Genomic DNA, 20410 nt, shown 5'->3' on the forward strand with positions numbered 1-20410 from the left:
TTTGCCTATTCTCAACATTTCATATAAATGTAATCATACAATATGTGGTCTTTTGTGACTGACTTCTTTCACTTAAGCATAGTATTTTCAAGGTTCTTCAATGCCTTAGAATGTATCAGAACTTTATTTCTTTTTATGCCTGATATTCTACTCTATGGATAAAGTACATTGGGTTTATCTAGTTCATCAGTTGATGGATATTTGGGTTGTTTCCATTTTTTGGCTACAAAAAATAATGCTGAAAAGTGCTATCAACATTCAAATACAAGTCTTTGTGTGGATGTATGTTTCATTTCTCACCTAAGAGTGAAATTACTGAGTCAGGTGCTAATCGCTTTTAAGATGAATAACAATTTTTCTATTTCACAAGGCTTTCCTGGCTTTGAAACTAGATTTTCATTAAAATGCCAATATAAAATCCATTTTTATAATAAGATTAATCTGCAAATAGCTTTGCTATTTCCATAATTGTATCATATTACTTTCCAATTTGGTCAAATAGAAAATCTAAGATGAGGTGAGCACTCCTTTTAGAGTAAATCATAAAACCTAACGGAGTTTGCACTAGTCTTTTTAACCAGTTTGCCAAGATTAAATTCTGTTTTTAAGCAGGATGTATACATCTATACCTGTAGCTGACAATTGTTAAAGAGAGAAATACACAGTAAGGGAATGCTTATGCAGTACAGGAGCAACGAACAGGAATTTAAAATATTAGACATCCCGATTAAACTAAATACTCATTTTCCTTCCCCAGTAAAGGCCTGTTTCTCATTTCATTATAATTAGTGCTTTCATAAATGCATATTTCAGAAATTGAAAGCCAAATAAACTTCTGGTCACATGTTATTTTTGTCTTTTTTTCCTGGCAGTGTACGCCCTCGTTCAAATATATTCAGGGAGCAAATCTGAACAGAGACTTAAGAGCTGATTCCAAAATTCAACATAAAAAAGAACTTTAAAAAAAAACCAGCATTTTAATTTAAAGAAAAATCAAACATCTTGCAGCAAAAACGAGGCATAATCAAGAGGAAACTATCAGACATCCTACCAAGTGCGGCACTAGAGAACGCCACAGGTGGCCCAAAATACGCATTTATTTTAGCCAACAGCCCCTTCCTCCCGCTAAAGCTATCACCTAGAGCGTCAGAGAACGACCCAACGAGTGGATTTATAGTTTTTCCTGTTTGATCCACCGGCCCCTCCCCCCTTCCAATTGTTTGGAGGTGTCAAGGCAACTAGAAATGGTTAACAGTGACCAGCAGCAGCAGAGAGAAGCAAACATCCCTGACAACCCACAGCTGAGTAAGCAAGAGCTGTTTATTCACGAACATGTTCCATCTGGACACTGCCAGCAAGCTCTGAAAGCCCAGGCACATTTTAGAAGGTTCCTTGAGAGGGAGAGAATAATCGTTGTTCTCCCACCCACCGCACCCTACCCCATCCCACCCCATCCCAAACAAACTGAAAGGCTCGGCTGGAAACCGTCTGAATGGAGACTACCCACCCGCCTCCCTCAGGAATAATCACACGCACTAGAGCATCCGACCCCTTCGCGGGGGTTGCGTAACTCCCTGAAATGGGCCAAAATGCGGGAGAGCCTGGTCCAGCGCTGAGGTCTTCAGAAGGGGCTTCTGCCACCTCTACCTCTGCCACGGCCTTCCCCCACGTCCGCAGAGCTGGGGACCCTGGAGAGGAATGGGACTTCCAACTCACTCCCCTCACCTGGCTCGTTCCCACCTGAGGGCAAGAGTTGCGGGGTAAAGAAGTGGGCAGGGAGGGCTGACCTTGTTGCTACTGACAGTAGAGTGGCACATCCTGCTGCTTCCTGGAATACGGCCCGAAGGACATTTTCCCCCTGGAGGAAGGAGACGGGAGGGCGCCGGCTGGGCGGCGGCGGGAGCGGCGGCGGTGGTCCGCGCGGGCTGTGCAGCCTCTAGCGGGGACGGTCCGAGGACTACATCTCCCAGGCTGCGCTGGGCCCCCCTGCGTCGTGACCCCGGCGCGCACGGAGGCGGCGACTCTTACCTCACAGAGGTAGCCCCTCCGCGGGCAGCAACTCGGCCTCCGCGGTTCATGGACCGGAACCCCGGGCCGACAAGCAGGAACCCGGGTCGCGATCGCCGCTTCCCCGCCCCAGGCTCCTCCTCCTCGCTCCCCACCGCTTTCTGCGGATTCCCGCAGGCGGCGTACCGGCGTCGCCGGGCTCACAGAGCCGCCCCGGGAGGCTGTGTGGTGGATTTGCTGCTACTGCTGGACTGAGGCCTACTCCGCCGCTGCTTCTTAGTGCTATTGTCCCTGGGCCTGGCCCTGCCCGGCTCCACTGGGGAGGGCCGAGTACGCCGGCCCCACTGAAGATGCCGGACCAAGCCTTGCAGCAGATGCTGGATAGGTAAGGGCAACTTTGGGGGAGAACGGGAGCCGCGTACCCTCGCTCTGGCCCTGCCCGCGCCGGGCCTCGAGGCTCTTTGTGAGGGGATCCCGGCGTGCCGGGTGGAGTTCCACGGCAAGCGGAGTCGTTTGAGGGGCAGAAAGTTTCTAGTCCGTACCCGGAGGAAGACAGAGCGGGCCGCCTGGGTTCGTAGACTTACCCCGAAACTTAGTTAAGGAGCGGCGTCTAGTTTTGTTGGAATACCCTTTTGAAGTGGGAGGGACTTGTATTAATCCACAGAATTAGTTTCTTTTTCTTCTTTCTGCTCCCCGCCCCCCCCTCGCCAACTGTGTTGTAACGTGTTTGTCAGCGATATCGCTGGCAGGGGTACTAGATTATCTTTCATGGGGATGATCCTCCTACAATTTTAAGTCTCTTCCGAAAAACCAAGGATGAACATTCTTTTGGAAAGCTTCCTAGGTTGACTCCCTTCCTCCCTTCCCTTCTCCCCCCTCCCCCCTCCCCCCACTCCCTAGCAGTAAGGTCAGAGTATCCGCTAGGGAGCTGAAACGGTCAAACTTGATAGAGGTTATGGAAAACATCCACTTGAGTTGAACACTGAACAATTAGCATACTTTACGATTCGTTTAGTTCTTTAAGGAGGTTTCAGTTTATACTGGGGCCAGTTACCCTTTGTCGGGGGCTCCTGTCGGTAAAACTCTTGTGAAGTCGTCTGCACCGCCCTCTGCTGTTCAAATTCTAGTCCATGGGGTTTCTACCGTGCGTTTTTAGACTCTTAAGCCATATTTTTTCCCTAGCCAGGTTTTACTTCGTGGTATAGCCAATTGTACAGGCTAATGCATAATGTTTGTGGTTTCTTACAAGTTCCAATAGACATCACTTGCCACTCTGTTAAGCATGTGAGTACAGCTCTTTCTACAACGTCAAGTTCCCACTAAAAATACGAAATGAAAGGCCTCCCTTAATTGAGATTTTGACCCAGTTAAACTCTGTTTGGGTATGCCACACCCAGAATCCAAATAACTCAAGAGTACACCTCCACCGAGAGTGACATAGACATTTCTTTTGAAACAGAGTTTCGAGACACCTAAGTTCATAAAAACTGTGTCACTGACTTTTTTCAGTAAGGGTGACAGGTGATTAATCTAGCCCTGATTCATATCAGCATTCTGACAGTTGTATTGACTAATCATTCATTATGTATTTGGTTTATAAGCTCCTGGAAGAAAGGAAGTTACTCATCATTGTTTATCTTAAATCCTAAAACAGAACCTGATACTCAGCAGGTAATCAGTAGATATTTGAACAAATGCATGAACTTGTTTCTCAGTTTTCTAGTTGTCCAGGGATCTGATAATTTACTGCACTAGGGTTTCCTTCCATTATAACTTAGCATACTGGCAAATTGTGTAGGACTACTAAAATATGCCCAGAGAAAACCATCTCCTGCCACTGCCAGTTACAATCACATGGACCCTATTCAGGCACAGGGTATTTTTATATTGATTTATATTTTTCTCTGATGCTCTAATGCTTTCACTTTTCTGTAGATGACTTTTTGAAAAGCTGTGTGTCCAAAAGATGACTTCCCTTCCATATCCTTTTTGGAGATTTCCATAAAAGTAAAAAGAAGCTGAGGAGTGTTAGTGAGGCATTTAAAACCTCTCAACAAAAACTAGGAAATTTTGGCTTTACTTACTGAAGCAGGTAGCTGTAACACTGGCTTTCCTTCATCTTTCGTACCTTTTTGACATACCTCAAGGTAAATACCTAACATGGCATTCAAAAACCTCTGTTATCTAGGTCAGTAGTGTGCATCCTGGCTCCACATGAAAATCACCTGAGAATCATTTAAAAATATGGCTGAATGCTTGGTCCTTGCCCAAAACTAATTAAATCACAAATTTCTGGAAGGTGGGGCCTGGGCATCTATACTTTCAGAATGTTTCTGATATGTTTAAAAACCACTGGCCTAGACCCTAGGGTATTATTTCGTGATAAGAGGCAAGAGTGGTATGGTGAGAAAAGCTTGAAATTTAGAGATGGAAATCTTGAAATTCTAATTTTGTCACTTAATTAGCTATGTGATTTTGGACTTAAATTTGAGGCTACGTTTCCTCATTTTTAAGATGGGAATATCCTACCTTACTCACTTGTTCTGAGTATCAAATGAGAACCCATGAGAGCATTTTATAAAACAATAAAATACCATATGGTAGGCAGACACAATACTGTTATGTACTTAAGACACTAGCATAGCTAATGTGAGTTTTTTTTTTGCCCGTTTCCTTAATGTTCACTATCATCTTTTCTAGGCTGGTCCTACATGCAAGTTAAATACAAAGGTACTCATAGTTCATTTGATGAATATTGACAGGTCCAACAAACCAAAATATGTCAGCCTGTTAGGGCCCAGAATTCTTACCCTGAATTTTGCTTCACCCCACCTTAGTCTTGGGTGGCAGTTTTTGAGGCACTGAACTGAACTCAAACCTGCCCGTGTGTTTATTTTCTTCAGTGCAGGTTTTATCCTTGTGAGGACCAAGGAATCATGTGTGTACGGTAACATATATTGTGTGTTGCTTCTAGTTTAATGGTTATATATCTTATAGTGAATCAATTACTAAACATTTATATTTATTGTATTACAAATAATTGAGTGCCTACATATGCGCAGTACCATTTTAGACTCTTTTGAACATAAAACATAGCAAATCCTGAACTTAAATTTTAGTGATGTTTGTGTTCCATAAACTGTCAAATAATGAAGATTTTGTTAAATTGTAACATGAATGATGTGTTCAATTTATGTCACTTACTCTTTCGGGGAGTTTTAAACCAGTGGCAACTTTTTTTTTTCTTTTTTTTTTTAGCAGCAACTTATTAATAGCTGAAGTTGAATTACCTTTTCTTTTGCAAATAACTAACTTTAGTTTACCAAGTACTTGTTTGTTTTGATAAATTTCATTATTGCAGTATTTGTAAACAAAAAGTATATGTATTTTGTCTTTAATTTTTCTAAATAGTAAAGCAACCATTTTATATAAATTTATTATTTGATCCTGTTAAGTTACTATAAGTAGACAGTTGTTTGAGAGTAGTGGGGAGAGGGTTTCTAGTGTCTTGGATGATTTGTGGTTACAAATATTGCCCTGAAATTATAACTGTTCATAAATCCAGATCTTTTATATCAGGCTGTGTAAATTTTGGTCAGTTTATCTTAATTTCCGTCATTGCCAACACCTCTTTTAATAAGTCTTATTAAATTACCTTCTCTGTCACCATCTGCTTTCTCATTTTGTCTTTTAAATTAGAATTAAATGTATAGAGAACAGTGCAAAGAATATTGTAACAAATTGCAAGGCCTCAGATTTAAAGCCTGGGCCTGCTGAGAGGTGCTTCAGAGAACTTGACTTTTGCCTCCCCTATCTCACAATAAACACTCAAGAATTTGTTGAGAGTGTTTGCATCAGTTGCTTGCACCTGGTGAGTAGACTAGGCATGTAGCCAGAATATCTCCACAACAGTTAGGTAGGAGGAGTAGGGAAAATTATCTGTTCCCCCAACCCCTTGCACAATGGCAAAGGGAATTAGAATACTCATTCTCTTGAGGATATTCACATCCGTATATATACATCTCGCTGGGGAACTTTGGAAACCAGGGAAGTAGTTCTTTGATGGGAACATGGTATGTTATCTTCTGATTTGTATAATTGCCTCTAAGTTCCCATTAAAGCAGTTTCACTTTCTCTTTGTCAGTTTGTTATCCCATTTTGACAGTTACAGACTAATAGAATTAAAAACCATTAAGACTTAGTTATATTTGCCTCCATCTGTATGTTTTTTGTTTTTTTTTAAAGTAACAGGCAAAGTCCCCTTTGATCGCTATCCTCAGTCCCATATCCTCTCCCATACTATCACAGAATGGGTATATCTTCGGGTCTTTTTTTTTTTTTAATGCTTTTATATATTCCATAAGTAACTATTAGTATTGTTTTGTTTCTAAAATATAAATATATCAAGCTACAATTTGCTTTTTTCAATTTTTTTTAGTTCTGTGATATACAATTAGAAGGAACATTTATATAATATTCCTTGTTTTAACATATTACTCTTTATTTTAATCCATTCCTCTATTTATGATATTTCAGTTTTATTTTCTCTTCATTATCTCTCCTTATAATTTGCTTACATTTCCTTATCTTGTCCATAACTATTAAAAGTATTCTGAAGATCACCCGGTAACTTCTTAATCAGTAAACCTAATGACCTTTTCTTGTTCTCATGTCCTTGATACATATGTAATGGAGATGAGACTGATGACCATCATGCCTAACTTTTATTAAAGTGTATTTTGTTATACCTTACTATGTCATCTTACCTTTTTTTCCTTCAATTTCTTAAGTATGGGGCTTTCCTAAGGTTCAGCCTTCAGCTTTTATCATTCTTTGCTGAAAAGTGTACCTATTTAACTATCTCACTTTCACCTCTACTTGAATGACCCCCAGATTTGTCTTTATTCCTGACCTCTTTCCCAGACTTCAGCACCTCATTTCTAGCTGCCCAGAGTGGGCATTTCCATTTGGGCATATACAGTATTCTCGGCCTCAACCTTAATGTAAAACTAAAGAACTGATTTTTCCCTGACTTTTACTTATCTTGACTTGCCAATTTTGGGTCTTTGGTATGACCATTCTTCTAGTCCTCCACCCATAAAAACCTGTCTTTGTTTTCCTTCTGGACCCATTCCACCAAATTTTGTACCTACAAGATTTTTATCTTTCTCTGGTTCCCCTTTTTCTCTTCCATTTTGACTTACAGAGTGCTACCATAATTGGCCAAAACACAATTATAGTCATGTCATTTCCAGGCCTCAAAACTTGCCAATGATTCTCTGTCACCTATAGGATAAAATCTAAACTTTCAACAGCCAATGTACCTTGATCTGTTTCTATAATCCTGTCCCAAACCTCAGCCATCCTTTTCTGCACCCTACTTCGTTCCCAGCTCCCACTCCCAAATATATCCTGCTCTGACCTTACTAGTTTTGCTTTAGATGCCTATCCTTCCCTTAACACCTGGCTAATTCGTCACTCATCTTTAGAATTCTGCTCAAATGTCAACTTGAAGCCTTGCACAGCTCTGCCAGTCAGAATTAGTAGCTCCTTCCTGTGTTTCCATAGAACCTTTATGCGTTTATTATAGTATGCTTCATTGTGTGGTAATTTTTTAAGTGCATCTGTCTCATGTCTTTGAGCCACTACATGCATAACCTTACCAATACCACATACATTCAGCTGGAAGTTCACTGAGCGCATAAACTGCCTGTATTCCCTATCCCATTTCCCTACAGGGCCTGTTACAAAGGAGATGTATGTGGTACGTAGGAAATGGTTTCATGACAGTGTCTTTTCAGTCTTTGTGCTGTATGAGTGCTTAGAATAATCAAGCAGAAGCACCATTTTAAAAAATAGTCTTATTTGATCAAAACCTTTCCTATTTTCTTACAGTTTATTAAGTTCAGATTCTTTAGCCTAGCATTCAGGACTCTCCATAATCTCATCATTATTAATAGACATTCACTGTGCTCCTGTATATGACAGTCTAGACTGATTTGCTGTCTTCTAAACCTGATGTGTTCTTTTCAGCATCTTGTGAATGACTTTCCAAATTCTAACCATTCTTCAAGACCCCATTTAGGTCTCCCAATTTATAATGCTTTTCCTTACCTTTTTAGACTGAGATTATTTTTTCTCCTCTTCTCCAGCCTCAGGTGGTAAAATTCTCCTCCAGTGTTTCCCAAATGTTTTCATGTCATAAAAGTACTCTAAATAAAACACATAATTTCTTGTACTGGCCATAGTTGTCTAAGAAATGAGAAACTGAAAATTTTTTCAGAATACACTATACATGTCAGCATAATAGAGAGGAAGAAGACACTGTTTTGGAGTTGAGGCCTAGTTGAGGCTATGGGTGACCTTGAACAAATCCCTTAATCTTTCTGGACTTTTGTTTTCTTAATTGTAAGATGGAAATAGTTATGCTTGTGTGATTTATGAAGATCAGAGACAAAGTGCGTGGCAAGAATGTATGTTCAATATATGATTGCTCTTGCAATGTATTTCCCTTCAACTTTGCCCTTTGGTAATATGTCATGATTGTAGTGGTTATCTCTTTCATAGATGCAGGTACTTAACTTCCATTCCACTTGGGTCAACAGACACATAAAGGGATGTTTAGTCTCATTGATGGTGTATTTCCTGTTTCGGTATACATGGAGTGTACCACTTGTAATTTTGAGTCAAAGCAAGCAGTGGGCAGTTTTTTCTGTTGTTGAATGGGGCCTTCCTTGCATTAACCAGAGTATGGATCTCCAAGCATGTTCTGAATTAAGGAGTGTTTGTTCTCTTTCCTTAAAACATATATGCAAATACATTGCTAAGGTGTATCATATGTAATATAACAGCAGAAATTTAATGCTTATTTCATTGCTCTTCTGTATTCCAGAATTCTATTCTGCTGCACTCCAGTTTTCATAACAGTGATCATCAGTGCAGGAACCTATGCTTTTCCAGATCTTTCTAATAATCCAGAATAAACACCTGACATTTGTTTCTGCAAAGATAGTTTGCTGCCAGTTGTTTTAGATAATCATACCTACCTTGCTTAGATAATTTATGTGCCAGTGACTGTATATATTAAGAGAAACTATTCTATTGATAAATTTCCTCCCTCTTTTTTCTCAGACTTTTAAAATAATTTCATAAATTGATAAGCTGTGGATGAGTCCCAAATGGACCTTATAAAAAGAGGAATCTTTGTCTGGCCTGGTATTTTTCTTTTTCCATTTTATTTGAATTGATCGAATAGAGTCACAAGGCTGTCCTGGAGGTTACTCCTATGCAAGCTTCAGCTAGATGTGCCAAATGACCATGGTATGATAAGCCCAAGTCAGTAGTTCCCCAAACCTTACAGATTATCATGATCCCTATCTGAGACTCAGTTTCACTCACTAAGTTTATTCTTTAGAAACGTAAATCCTCCAGAGAACTCCAATGCCAGCTAAGTCCCCAAACCCATTTTGTTTGAATTGAGGTATAATTAAGACATAGGAAACTGAACATATTTAAGAACACAATTTGACAAAATCGACATATAGACACAGATGTGAAATTGTCACTACAGGCATGATAATGAACATATCTGTCCACTCCAAAAGTTTTCGTTATTCCCCTTTATAATTCCTCTTTCTGCTACAAAACTCCTTCTCTAGGGTGTTGAGTGTTAGGATATCTGTTAGTACCAATTATATTCCCTCTAGCAGTATTTGAATACTAACTATTTCTTCATTTCCTCACTAGCATTGATATTGTCAGGTTTGCTAATTTTTGCTAATATGAAATTAAAATAATTTGATTTAATTTTCATCTTTCCATCCATTCTTCTTTACTCATAAGAATTGCACATCCTTACTAACCTGTGCCATTTTCCGCCTGGGTCTTTCTCCTACTTGTAAGGGCTCTTTATATAGTCTGGAAATTAATCCTTTGTTACATGACTTATATGTAGCTTCAAGTCTTTGGCTTTGTTTACTGTAACTTTCATCATATAGGAATAGAGATACTAAACTTTATCAGTATTTTTCTTTATGGTTTGTGATCTTTATACTTGTATATGAAATCCTTCTTTATCCTGTGGCCAAGAATTTATTCTACCTACCGATTTTCTCCAGAAAAAGTTTTGTTTTGTTGTTCACATTTAAGTGTTAAATCACCTGAAGTTTATTTTGTTATGGTGTGAGATAGGATTTTTAATTCAAACTTTTTCCATATAGTTAGCCATTTGTCCCAATACCATTTAAATCATCCATCCATCCTTTCCTAACAGGCTTGTAATACCTAGCTTTATCTTAAAAACTTTCTGCTTCCAACCACATTAGTCTTTTCATTGTTCCCTGAACATTTGCTTATTTGCATCTCTAAACTTGCTTATGCTATTTGTCCTACTTTGAATGCTCATACTCTTTATTCCCCAATCCAACTGAAATCCTCATCTGTAGTTCTCTCCTTTTCATGAAATCTTCTCAGATATTTCATCCTATATTTCTTACTCTTTTTATCGCATTTCTGTATTATTTATGGTCTCTGACATCTTTTCTTGGCATTAATGTTTTTTGTGGTGGTTTTTATGTAATCCTTTGTGTGTATATGTTTGTTCCTTAAATGAGTTCCTGATAGCATCGAATGATGAATATACTTAGTACATATTCAATTTGATTTAGGAGATCTTGGTTTATCTTAGTTTTAAGGCAACCTAGCCATGTATATTCCTTGAATGCTACAAATTTTACTATTAAGAAGGATATATAACTGGCAAGAAAAGTCATAATTAAAAATCACATAGAATTAAATGATCTTTTTTTAAAGAGTGGCACATTATGTATGCAAATAAGTGATATTGCCAGTATCAGTAAGACTGTTCTAAGGAATAAATGTAATATTCTTTAGATTTGTCTAATTCAGCTCTCTTCTCTTGTCTTATAATGATAATATTTGTTCTTTGACCTTTGAACCAATCATGGCACCTCTCAGATCTCTTTCTTTGTAAGCCAACGTGCCCCAACTTGGTGAGTAGGAAAGTGTGGCAGTAAATAGTATGTACATCAGCAAGCAGGAGATATTCAGAAATGAAGAGTGGAAGAAAAGAATGAGATTGAATGGATATCTTAAGCAGTGGGGGTGGCCTGTTGAAAAATTAGGGAATGACTGAGAATGCAGAATTTTTCCACTTAATACTGGGGTGCCAAGCAGACTTACTTTGTGTGCTGATTTAGGTAAGAAAATGCATCCATAAATTCTAGGCATAGACATAAAGTCAACACCATTATTGTCATCATTATCATCATTATTGCTGTTGTTCATTTGGAGGTTATACATCTGCCAGGCAATTCTTAAGCAGTTTCTTGATCACTCATTTAATCCTTTACAGTAGGTGATCTTAAAACTGTTTTGGCAGTCTAGTTAAGCCTACCCATTCCTCATCAGAATTTCTGAAAGAATAAAACAATATATAGGACTAGAAATGAAACCAATTATATTGAAACACAGTTATCAAAATATTTTAAATGTGTCTTTAGCAGTAATAGTTTTAACACATTAAAATACAAGATCTATTGGTGGGTAGGACAACTAATTTCATGTTAAGTGATGAACTAAATGTTATTTTGGGATCTGCAACAGCTGTGAAATAATATCAAAATCTCAGATTACAATACTAATTTCTAATTGCTATAGCTAATATTTCTATGATTTGCCAGCATTCATCATTAAAGTGAAAGCTAAATTTTATTTAGAGTGAAAATAAAGATTTATTTTTCTCCATCCAAGTTCACCAACTTGCTAATGGATCTCAGATTAAGAACTCTGCCTTTCAACAATTCTGTTAAAGAGATTCTGTCTTTAAACCTATTAATAAGTGGTGAGCAAGGATTTGAACCCAGGCACTCTGGCCCCAAAAGCTAAGGTTTTTTAACCAGTTAGAATATCCTGAACTCATATAATATTTTCCCCAAATTAATTTAGCTTTACTTTTTACTCATTATTTAAACTAAGAACCAACTAATTTTTAAAAGTTGTTATGCAGTATGTATAAAATGGATGTTTCATTTCTATATCATGGTGAGTTAAAGAGATGTAAAAAGAAAGGATAGGCACATAAAGGAAGAGGCAAAAAATGGCTCCAGCAGAGTTTTTCACACATAAGCAGGCATCGAGATCACCTGAAGGGCTTATTAACTGTTGGACACCATATGCAGAGTTGCTGATTCAGTAGGTCTGGTAAGGCCTGATAAACTGGATTTCTGACAAGTTCCCAGGTGATGCTAATATTTGCTGGTTTGGGACTGCAACCTCTGGAAGCAAGTTATGGGAGATTCAGAGGATTGAAGAGAGCTGGGGAAAAATTGCTTCAAGAGAAATACTTAGTTGTGTCACAAAGTACAACTCATCTTTCTTTGGTTGTGGACTTTGAAAGGTTTTTGTTTTTCTCCTTTAAAATAGAAAATAGCCAGTTGTTCTAGTTTGCCAATGCTGCCAGGATGCAAAACACCAGAGATGGACTGGCTTTTATAAAGGGGGTTTATTTGGTTACACAGTTACAGTCTTAAGGCCATGAAATGTCCAAGGTAACACATAATAATCGGGTACCTTCACTGGAGGATGGCCAAGGGTGTCCAGAAAACCTCTGTTAGCTGGGAAGGCACGTGGCTGGCATCTGCTCTGGAGTTCTGGTTTCAAAATGGCTTTCTCCCAGGACGTTCCTCCCTAGGCTTCAGCTCCTCAAAAATGTCACTCTTAGTTGTTCTTGGGGGGTTTGTCCTCTTTTAGCTTCTCCGGAGCAAAAGACTGCTTTCAGAAGCCGTCTCCAAAATGTCTCTGTAAGCTGAAGCTCCTCCTCACCTCCTGTGCATTCTTCAAGGTGTCCCTCTTGGCTGTAGCAAGCTCACTTCTGCTTGAACTTATATAGTGCTCCAGTAAACTAGTCAAGGCCCATGCTGAGTTGGTGGGGCTGCACCTCCATGGAAATTATCCAATGAAAGATCTTGCCCACAGTTGAGTGATCACATCTCCAAGGAAACATCCAATCAAAAGTCTCCAGCCCAATCAACACCAGTACATTTCCTGCCCACACAAGACTGCATCAAAGAACATGGCATTTTGGGGGACATGATACATCCAAACCAGCACACCAGTTAATTAGTCTCACCATTTTAGGGTATTGAAATTACCATTCTGTAAATTACAACATTAAATTATGCAATAGTTTAATTAAAGTGGAATTCTATTTATTGACTCTGAAATGGAATGCAGATATTATGGCATTATTGGTAAAAAATTTGAATTTCAAAGTGTTTTGGTCTCTCTTTGTTGGCTCTCTGAGGAATGGCTGGATCCAATAGAAGAATCAAAAGCATATTTTGCTTTGTGAGAAATAGTAAAACTGGTAAGACTCAAAGTACTTGCATTGAGAATTAGGTTTACCTGAGTCTTTTCTGCTCAAGTTTTGGTCTGTAGGAAGGGAAGCTGTTGATTAAAAACCCTGTTTGCTTTTTAAAACTTTGGAGTTTACATTATATGATCATGCTGGGGCCATCTCTTGGTACTCTGAGTCTCATACTCTGTATCCAGATTGTTTTGGTTGCAGATAATGGGACTCTGACCCAACAATAATAAAAACTATTGTTTCATGTAACTGTACAGTGCAAGGGTATATTAAGCTTTAAGGCACACCTTGATCTATGTCTCAAACGATGCCATCAGTTGCCATCTTTCAACTTGGCTCCTTCTGGGTTCAGCAGGCTCTACATGGTGGCTCTCCTGGCATCAATAGCCTCATGCTCTTCTTTCAGCCTCACACTCTTATGGGTCCAAGCCCAGCAGAAAAGAGAAAGTCTTTGGACCAGTTTTCCTACTCTGGGGATGGGATACTCAGTTGAACCAGTTTAAGGATTACTTGTCCTGGAGCTGAGGATGGAGTTAGTATTAACTGCCCAAACCACATAATATGGTTGAAGTTGGAGCTAAAAGTGATTTTCCATAGAAGACATGGGATACTGTTTGTTCCTAGAAAAAGAGGAGAAATCTTGCTGTACATTAACCCACAAGTTTCCACTGGCCCCTCCCTTCAGAGATCTTGAGAAAACTGTAAGCCAATCAGTTTCAAACACTCTTTTTATCTTTACTAAAAGGAGGGGGCCAGGAATTGAAGAATAAACTGCTGTAGTGTCTTTCAGCAAAGTGGGGGTGGGATGGGGGTGTAGAATGTGGGAAAACAAAGAGGGAAAAAGAATTACAAACTCTTCCCAGATAAGGTTCTATAACTGAGAAGTTAGAATTTAAGGGATGGTTATGATTACTGAATGATTATATAGATATTCCTTCTTACTTTCTGGTTTATTAAAAGTAGAGGGAAGTAACTGAAATCTCTGAACTGTAATCCAGCTGCCGTGATCTTTGATAATGATTGTATAGCCTTATCTTGTGTCCTTGTGATTGTAAAAACCTTGTGACTAACCTTCACTTGTACCCATTTTTATCCAGTTTTTCAACTTGAGAGTCTTATGATCCCTAAAGACAGCCCCTAATGTTTATTAATGAAAGGTCTTAGGTCAGTCCAGAACTAACCCACCCCAAGTCCAAAGTTATCTTGATAACTGAAGCTGGATGTAACCAAAATGAGCCTGCCTGACATGTGCAGTAGCTTGGACTTTAACCTGTAAGTCACCTATACCTCATGATAGTACTAAAAATCACACCCATCATCATATGAAGGCTGCCATTTTCTTACATACATTCTGTGACATGCTCATTAATTAGATCACTTCTAATTACATCATCTGGAGTCATTATGCTCATTATTCTGCCCATCTTTTAGTACTGTATAACTATCAGAATTATTGCAGTTTGGGGAGACAGATATTGCGCCTAGCAGTAAACAGATTCTCTCTTTGAAACCTTTATGGCTCAGTCACTGGTCATTTGAGTACATCTGGCAAAGAATCCACCGCCTTTGTCCATTAACAGTTCCTGATCAGTCTATCAGAGGTTTAACAGAAGATTTTATATTCATACTTTGTTACCTTTCCTCCTTTTTTTTTTTTTTTTTTTTTTTTTTTTCCCATTCCTTAAGACTAATTACACTGCCTTATTGGCTTTTTGCCTACAATCATGTTACCATTTTTATTTGATTAAAGTCAGTTTCCCCTGTGTCTAGTCTTCATTTCACAGACTAACATTCTTCACATATTTAGTTTAAACAAATATACCTAGTAAGGTAGTAACTCAGTTAGTACATTCTTGAGAACCTAACATTTTTGTACTGTTATTTACATTAATAATTTATAGTCATCAGAAGCAATTACAAATTTCTAACATAGGCAAATCCAGTAATAGTCTTCTTCATAAAATTTGCTAGCTCAAATCTGGTTTGTTTGTTTGTTTTTTTCAAATCTGCTGTTTTTCTACACCATTGGTTCTCACTTAACTTTATTGTATATTGGAATCACTTTGAGGGTTTCTTTAAGCACAGATTGCTAGGCCCTCCTCCAGGGTTTCTGATTCACTAGATCCTGGGTGGAGCCCAAGAATTTGCAAGTTCCCAAATGTTCCTAAAGCTGTTGGTCATGGGACCTTGTTTTTGAGACTCCCTGTAATACATGAACCACTTGTTGCTGCACCTCTGTTGATTTCTATTAATCGCTCCTCCCTGAACCTTCTGACCTACCCAAATTGAGCTCCATTCTTTCTTCTTAAAATGAATGTAGTCTATGGTAATTTCTCTGAAACCTTAAAAAAAAAAATTCTTCAATTTACTGGTTGTAGCTCCAAGTAAATTATAGAGTTTTCCAGACTGAATCTTTCAACTTTGCGCAACTGCATGGAATTAGTGAATGTTCAGGTAATGTTTCTGGCAATTTCTATAATTTTCAGTTCCTTGTTTGTTTTGTATTATTATTGAAATTAGAATTACCATTTCACATTTGTGTCTAAAATAATTTTCAGATGAAGTAATTTGATGTTTTTTTCAGAAGTTTATGTATTGTGAGCAGTATTATTTGATTTCAAATTGCCATCATCTGATTACTGTTTAATTATTGTAAGAAATACGAAGTAGATGTGGTAAGTGGATGGAGAAGATCAGGCAAACTCCCTGGAAGTATTAGCATCAAGAAGGTTTCTTTTTAAATATCTCCTCCATAGGATAATTTCAGTTAATCTCTTAAGGAGCCTTAGCATCAGAGTCCAAATTCGTAAACTCTGTGCTCACTGTGAATCAACGAAATCGAGATTATTTGTTTTAACACTTCAGATTAAGGCTTAACTCCCAGTAAATTCTCGCTTTAAATCATTGTCCACCTTTATCTAGCATAGTTGTGAAATTAATTAGAAAAAATCTGAAAGTGCCTCCTTTAAATGTCAGTTGATTGCCTTCTAAAAACTAAACCTGTACACATATTTTAGGGGTGAAGTATACTGGTGCCTACAACTTACTTTGAAATGCATCAAAAAATAAGGTAGATTTGATGAATGGATATGTGATAAAGCAAATATAGCAAAATGTTAAGAATTGTAGAATTTGGGTGTTGGGTATGTGGGTATTCACTGAATAGTTTTTCAACTTTTTGGGAAAGTTTGAAATTTTTCTCAATGAAATGTTGGGAGAAAATAAACCTATACTTATCTAAAATTTGTGGGAAATACAGATATATAAGTATTCCTGTTAGACTGAAACGAAATTGCCATATCTGTAGGTGAAAAAGAGACAAATATGGGCAGTTTCATTTGGTTCAGCTTACTATTGAGATTGTCTGCATTGATATGTTCTAACATTTTATTTTATTCCTGATGACTAAAGTTGGCTTAGTTTAACATTTGATTTGCTTTAATACTTATTGATTATGCTGATCTAGCCACACTTACCTATATATAACCTATATATATGTTCTGTTGTTGAAAATTAAAAACTTAGGAGAACCTAGAAGATTTCTAGATAACTCTGTTTATATTTTGTTTCCAAAATGTTACATACTATTTCCCAAAGGTATACAAATATATTTATAAAATTACCTTGGATGCCAGGCTAGATGATATGTTTTTCCTTGTTTCTTAATAGTCACCACTTGTAGTGGATTGGCTGTTTGCCAATTGGTATAAAAAATAATTTAATGAACAGGGCATTTATAAATAATTTCTAATTGCTGTGAATCACAGGTTCTGGGTGTGTGTGGAGGCAATTCTCCACTGCTTTGTTTCCCCCAGATTCGTTCTTTCCACCCTGTCTCTTTATTCTTACTCTAAAGCTCTCTTCTTGAAGTCATCTTCTCATTCTGTCCCTGGATTTGGATTTCTATGATCTTCCCAGCCCCTCATTACCCTAAATCTCTACTGTCCAGTAGAACTTTCTGCAGTGATGGAAATAGTCTGTATCTGTGCTCTCCGACACAATAGCACTAGTTTCACGTGGCTCTTGAGTGTTTGAAATGTGACTTACGGACTAAGGAACTGAATTTTTAATTTAATATAGTTGAAATTTAACAGCCACGTATGGTTAGTGGCCACCATATTGCACAGTGCACCTCTTGACAAGAAGTAACCTCATCTGTTTTAGCTTTGAGCCAGTTTTTTTAATTGTAATTGAGATATATTCGCATACCATACAGTCATCCAAAGTGTACAATCAGTTGTTCACAGTATCATCATATGGTTGTGCATTCATCACCACAATATTTGAACATTTTCATTACTCCAAAAAAATGAAGATAAAAGTAAAAACGAACACCCAAAACATTCCATACTCCCCCCCATTATTCATTTACTTTTTGTCCCCATTTTTCTACTCATCTGTCCATACACTGGATAACGGGAGTGTGAGCAACAAGATTTTCATAATCACCTGGTCACACCATATAAACTATATAGTTATATGATCGTCTTCAAGAATCAAGGATAGTAGATTGCAGTTCAACAGTTTCAGGTATTTACTATTAGCTATTCCAGTAAACTAAAAACTAAAAAGTGATATCTATATAAAGGATAAGAATAACTTCCAGAATGATCTTTCAACTCCATTTGAAATCTCTCAGCCACTGAAATTTTATTATGTTTCATTTCTCTTCCCTCTTTTGGTCCAGAAGGCTTTCTCAATCCTACAATGTGGGGTCCAGGCTCATTCCCAGGAGTCATGTCCCACGTTGCCAGGAGATTTATACCCCTGGGAGTCATGTCCTACCTAGGGGGGAAGGCAGCTAGTCTACCTGCTGAGTTGGCCTGGAGAGAGGGGCCACATCTGAGCAACAATAGAGGTTCTCTGGGAGTGACACTTAGCACTTTTTAATGTAATTTTATTGAGATATATTTACACACCATACAATCTATCCAAAGTGTGCCATCATTGTCTCCCAGTATCATCACGTAATTGAGCAATCATCACCGCAATCAATTTTGGAGCATTTTCATTACTCAAAAAAAAAATAATAATAATAAATAAGATGAAATACAAATATAAAAGATAACCCAAAATATCCCATAACCCTTATTCGCCGCCCCCCGACCCCTGGTATTGATGTGTACATTTGTTACTATCGATGAAAGAATATTAAGATATTACTGTTAATTATAGTCCATAGTTTACATAGTTATTTCTCCCAAATACCTGTTATTAACTCCTTGTAATGGTGTCGTGCAGTCATTCTAGTTTGTAAGAGAACTTTTTTATGTTTGTACTATTAATCACAGTTGTTCACCAGATGATTCACTGGGTTATACGCTCCCATGTTTTCACCTCTGCTTTCTTTCTGGTGACATGCATGACTCTATAAACTACCCCTTTCAACCACATTCACTCAGAATTCAGCACTATTAATTATACTTACAATAATGTGCTACTGTTACCTCTGTCCGTTTCTAAACGTTTCTCAACCTAGTTAAACATTCTGCACATATTAAGTAACCGTACCCCATTCTCTAGCCTCATTTTATCCCCTGTAACCTGTATTCTGATTTTATGTTTATGATTTTGCATATTAGAATTAACTCATATTAGTGAGATCATATGATAATTGTCCTTTGGTGTCTGACTTATTTCACTCAGCATAATATGCTCAGGGTTCATCCGTGTTGTCACGTGCTTCAGAACTTCATTCCTTCTTACTGCTAAATAATGTTCCATCATATGTATACACAACATTTTGTCCATTCATCTGTTGATGGACACTTGGGTTGTTTCCATCTTAGGCAGAGTTTTGTTTAGTTTATTTATTTTTTCAGCCCTTTTTGGTGTTTTGTGACACTTTTGCCAAGTAGTTTACTTCCATGTAATTATGGTGTTTGAATAAACTGACCGTATAAGTTAAATTATATAGGGTGCTACAGAAAGTATAGATTTTGCACAAAATAAACATCTCTTCCTTTGAACTCACACAGAAGTTGAGGTTTTAAAACACAGTCAGTATTATCCTTTTCCCTTTAGTATAGTTTTTGTGTTGTTTTTTTTTTTTAGTTTTATTTTGAAATAAATTCAAAGTTACAGGAACAGTTGCAAAAACAATACAAACCCCATATACAGCATACCCTGACCCCCCTCTCCTGATAACCCTGATACACCAACTTTAACACGTCACACCGCCATTTCTTTCTTTCCTTCCCTCTCTATCATCCATCATCTATTGCTCTGTCTTCTGAACATATGAGAACAAACTGCACCAATCCTTGAACAAACACTATAATTCACATATACAATTCCCATGAACACGAACATTCTTTTATGCAATCCCATTAAGTGCAGCTAAGAAGTTCAAGAAATTCACATTGATACAAAGCGTACATTCTATATTTCCTTTTTTTTTTTTTTTTTTTTTTTTTTAATGTCTCAACTGTGTCCCTTTGAGCCTCCTGTCCTCCATCCTCAGATCCCATCCAGGATCATCCTTGTCATTCAACTGTCATCTATTTAGACTGTTTGTTTTTTTTTGTTTTTGTTTTTTTTTTTTCAATTGTGGAAACATATATACAGCCTAAATCTTCCCATTCCATCCCCTCCCTAGCATTCCATTAGTGGGATTAATCACATTTAGAATGTTGTAATGCCATCACCTTCCCGCCATCCATTACTAGAAATTTCCCTTCACCTCAAACAGCAACCCTACACTCATTTCTTAACTCCCCATTGCCCCTTCCCCCACTTCTCATAACCCCTACTCTACTTTCATCTCGATGGTCATGTTCTCTACTTTCTTTGTGTTTACTGTGGGGCTTAAATTTAGCCTCTTAAATCCATAACAATCTTGGTTTTCTTTGATACCAACTTAACTTCAATAGGACACGTAAACTATGTTCCTATACTCCTCCATTCCCCCACCTTTATATAGTTCTTGTCAAAAATTACATATTTTACATTGAGTCCAAAATCACTGATTTGTCATTAGAGTTTATGAATTTTATATCCTGTAGGAAGTAAATAGTG

The 20410-nt window shown here is 37.8% G+C and overlaps 2 protein-coding genes across 3 annotated transcripts in view; one reads left to right on the plus strand and one right to left on the minus strand.

Moving 5' to 3' along the window:
- CPEB3 (cytoplasmic polyadenylation element binding protein 3) overlaps window positions 1-2393 on the minus strand; it is a 219073-nt gene extending 216680 nt beyond the window's left edge. The window contains exon 1 of one of the 2 annotated variants that reach the window (XM_037805175.1): window positions 2029-2393. The gene's annotated coding sequence lies outside the window, so the exon portion shown is untranslated. Of the gene's footprint in view, window positions 1-1787; window positions 1917-2028 lie in introns of those variants that run through there. The other variant, XM_037805173.1, reaches the window with a different exon arrangement.
- The window catches only part of MARCHF5 (membrane associated ring-CH-type finger 5), a 61983-nt gene continuing 43601 nt past the window's right edge, over window positions 2029-20410 (plus strand). The window contains exon 1 of the mRNA XM_037805180.1: window positions 2029-2392. Within this exon, the coding sequence (XP_037661108.1) occupies window positions 2358-2392 (35 nt within the window). The 5' untranslated portion in view covers window positions 2029-2357. The remainder of the gene's footprint in view (window positions 2393-20410) is intronic.

The sequence above is a fragment of the Choloepus didactylus genome, chromosome 15 (genome assembly GCF_015220235.1).
Source record: "Choloepus didactylus isolate mChoDid1 chromosome 15, mChoDid1.pri, whole genome shotgun sequence".
Classification (NCBI taxonomy): Eukaryota; Metazoa; Chordata; class Mammalia; order Pilosa; family Megalonychidae; genus Choloepus; species Choloepus didactylus.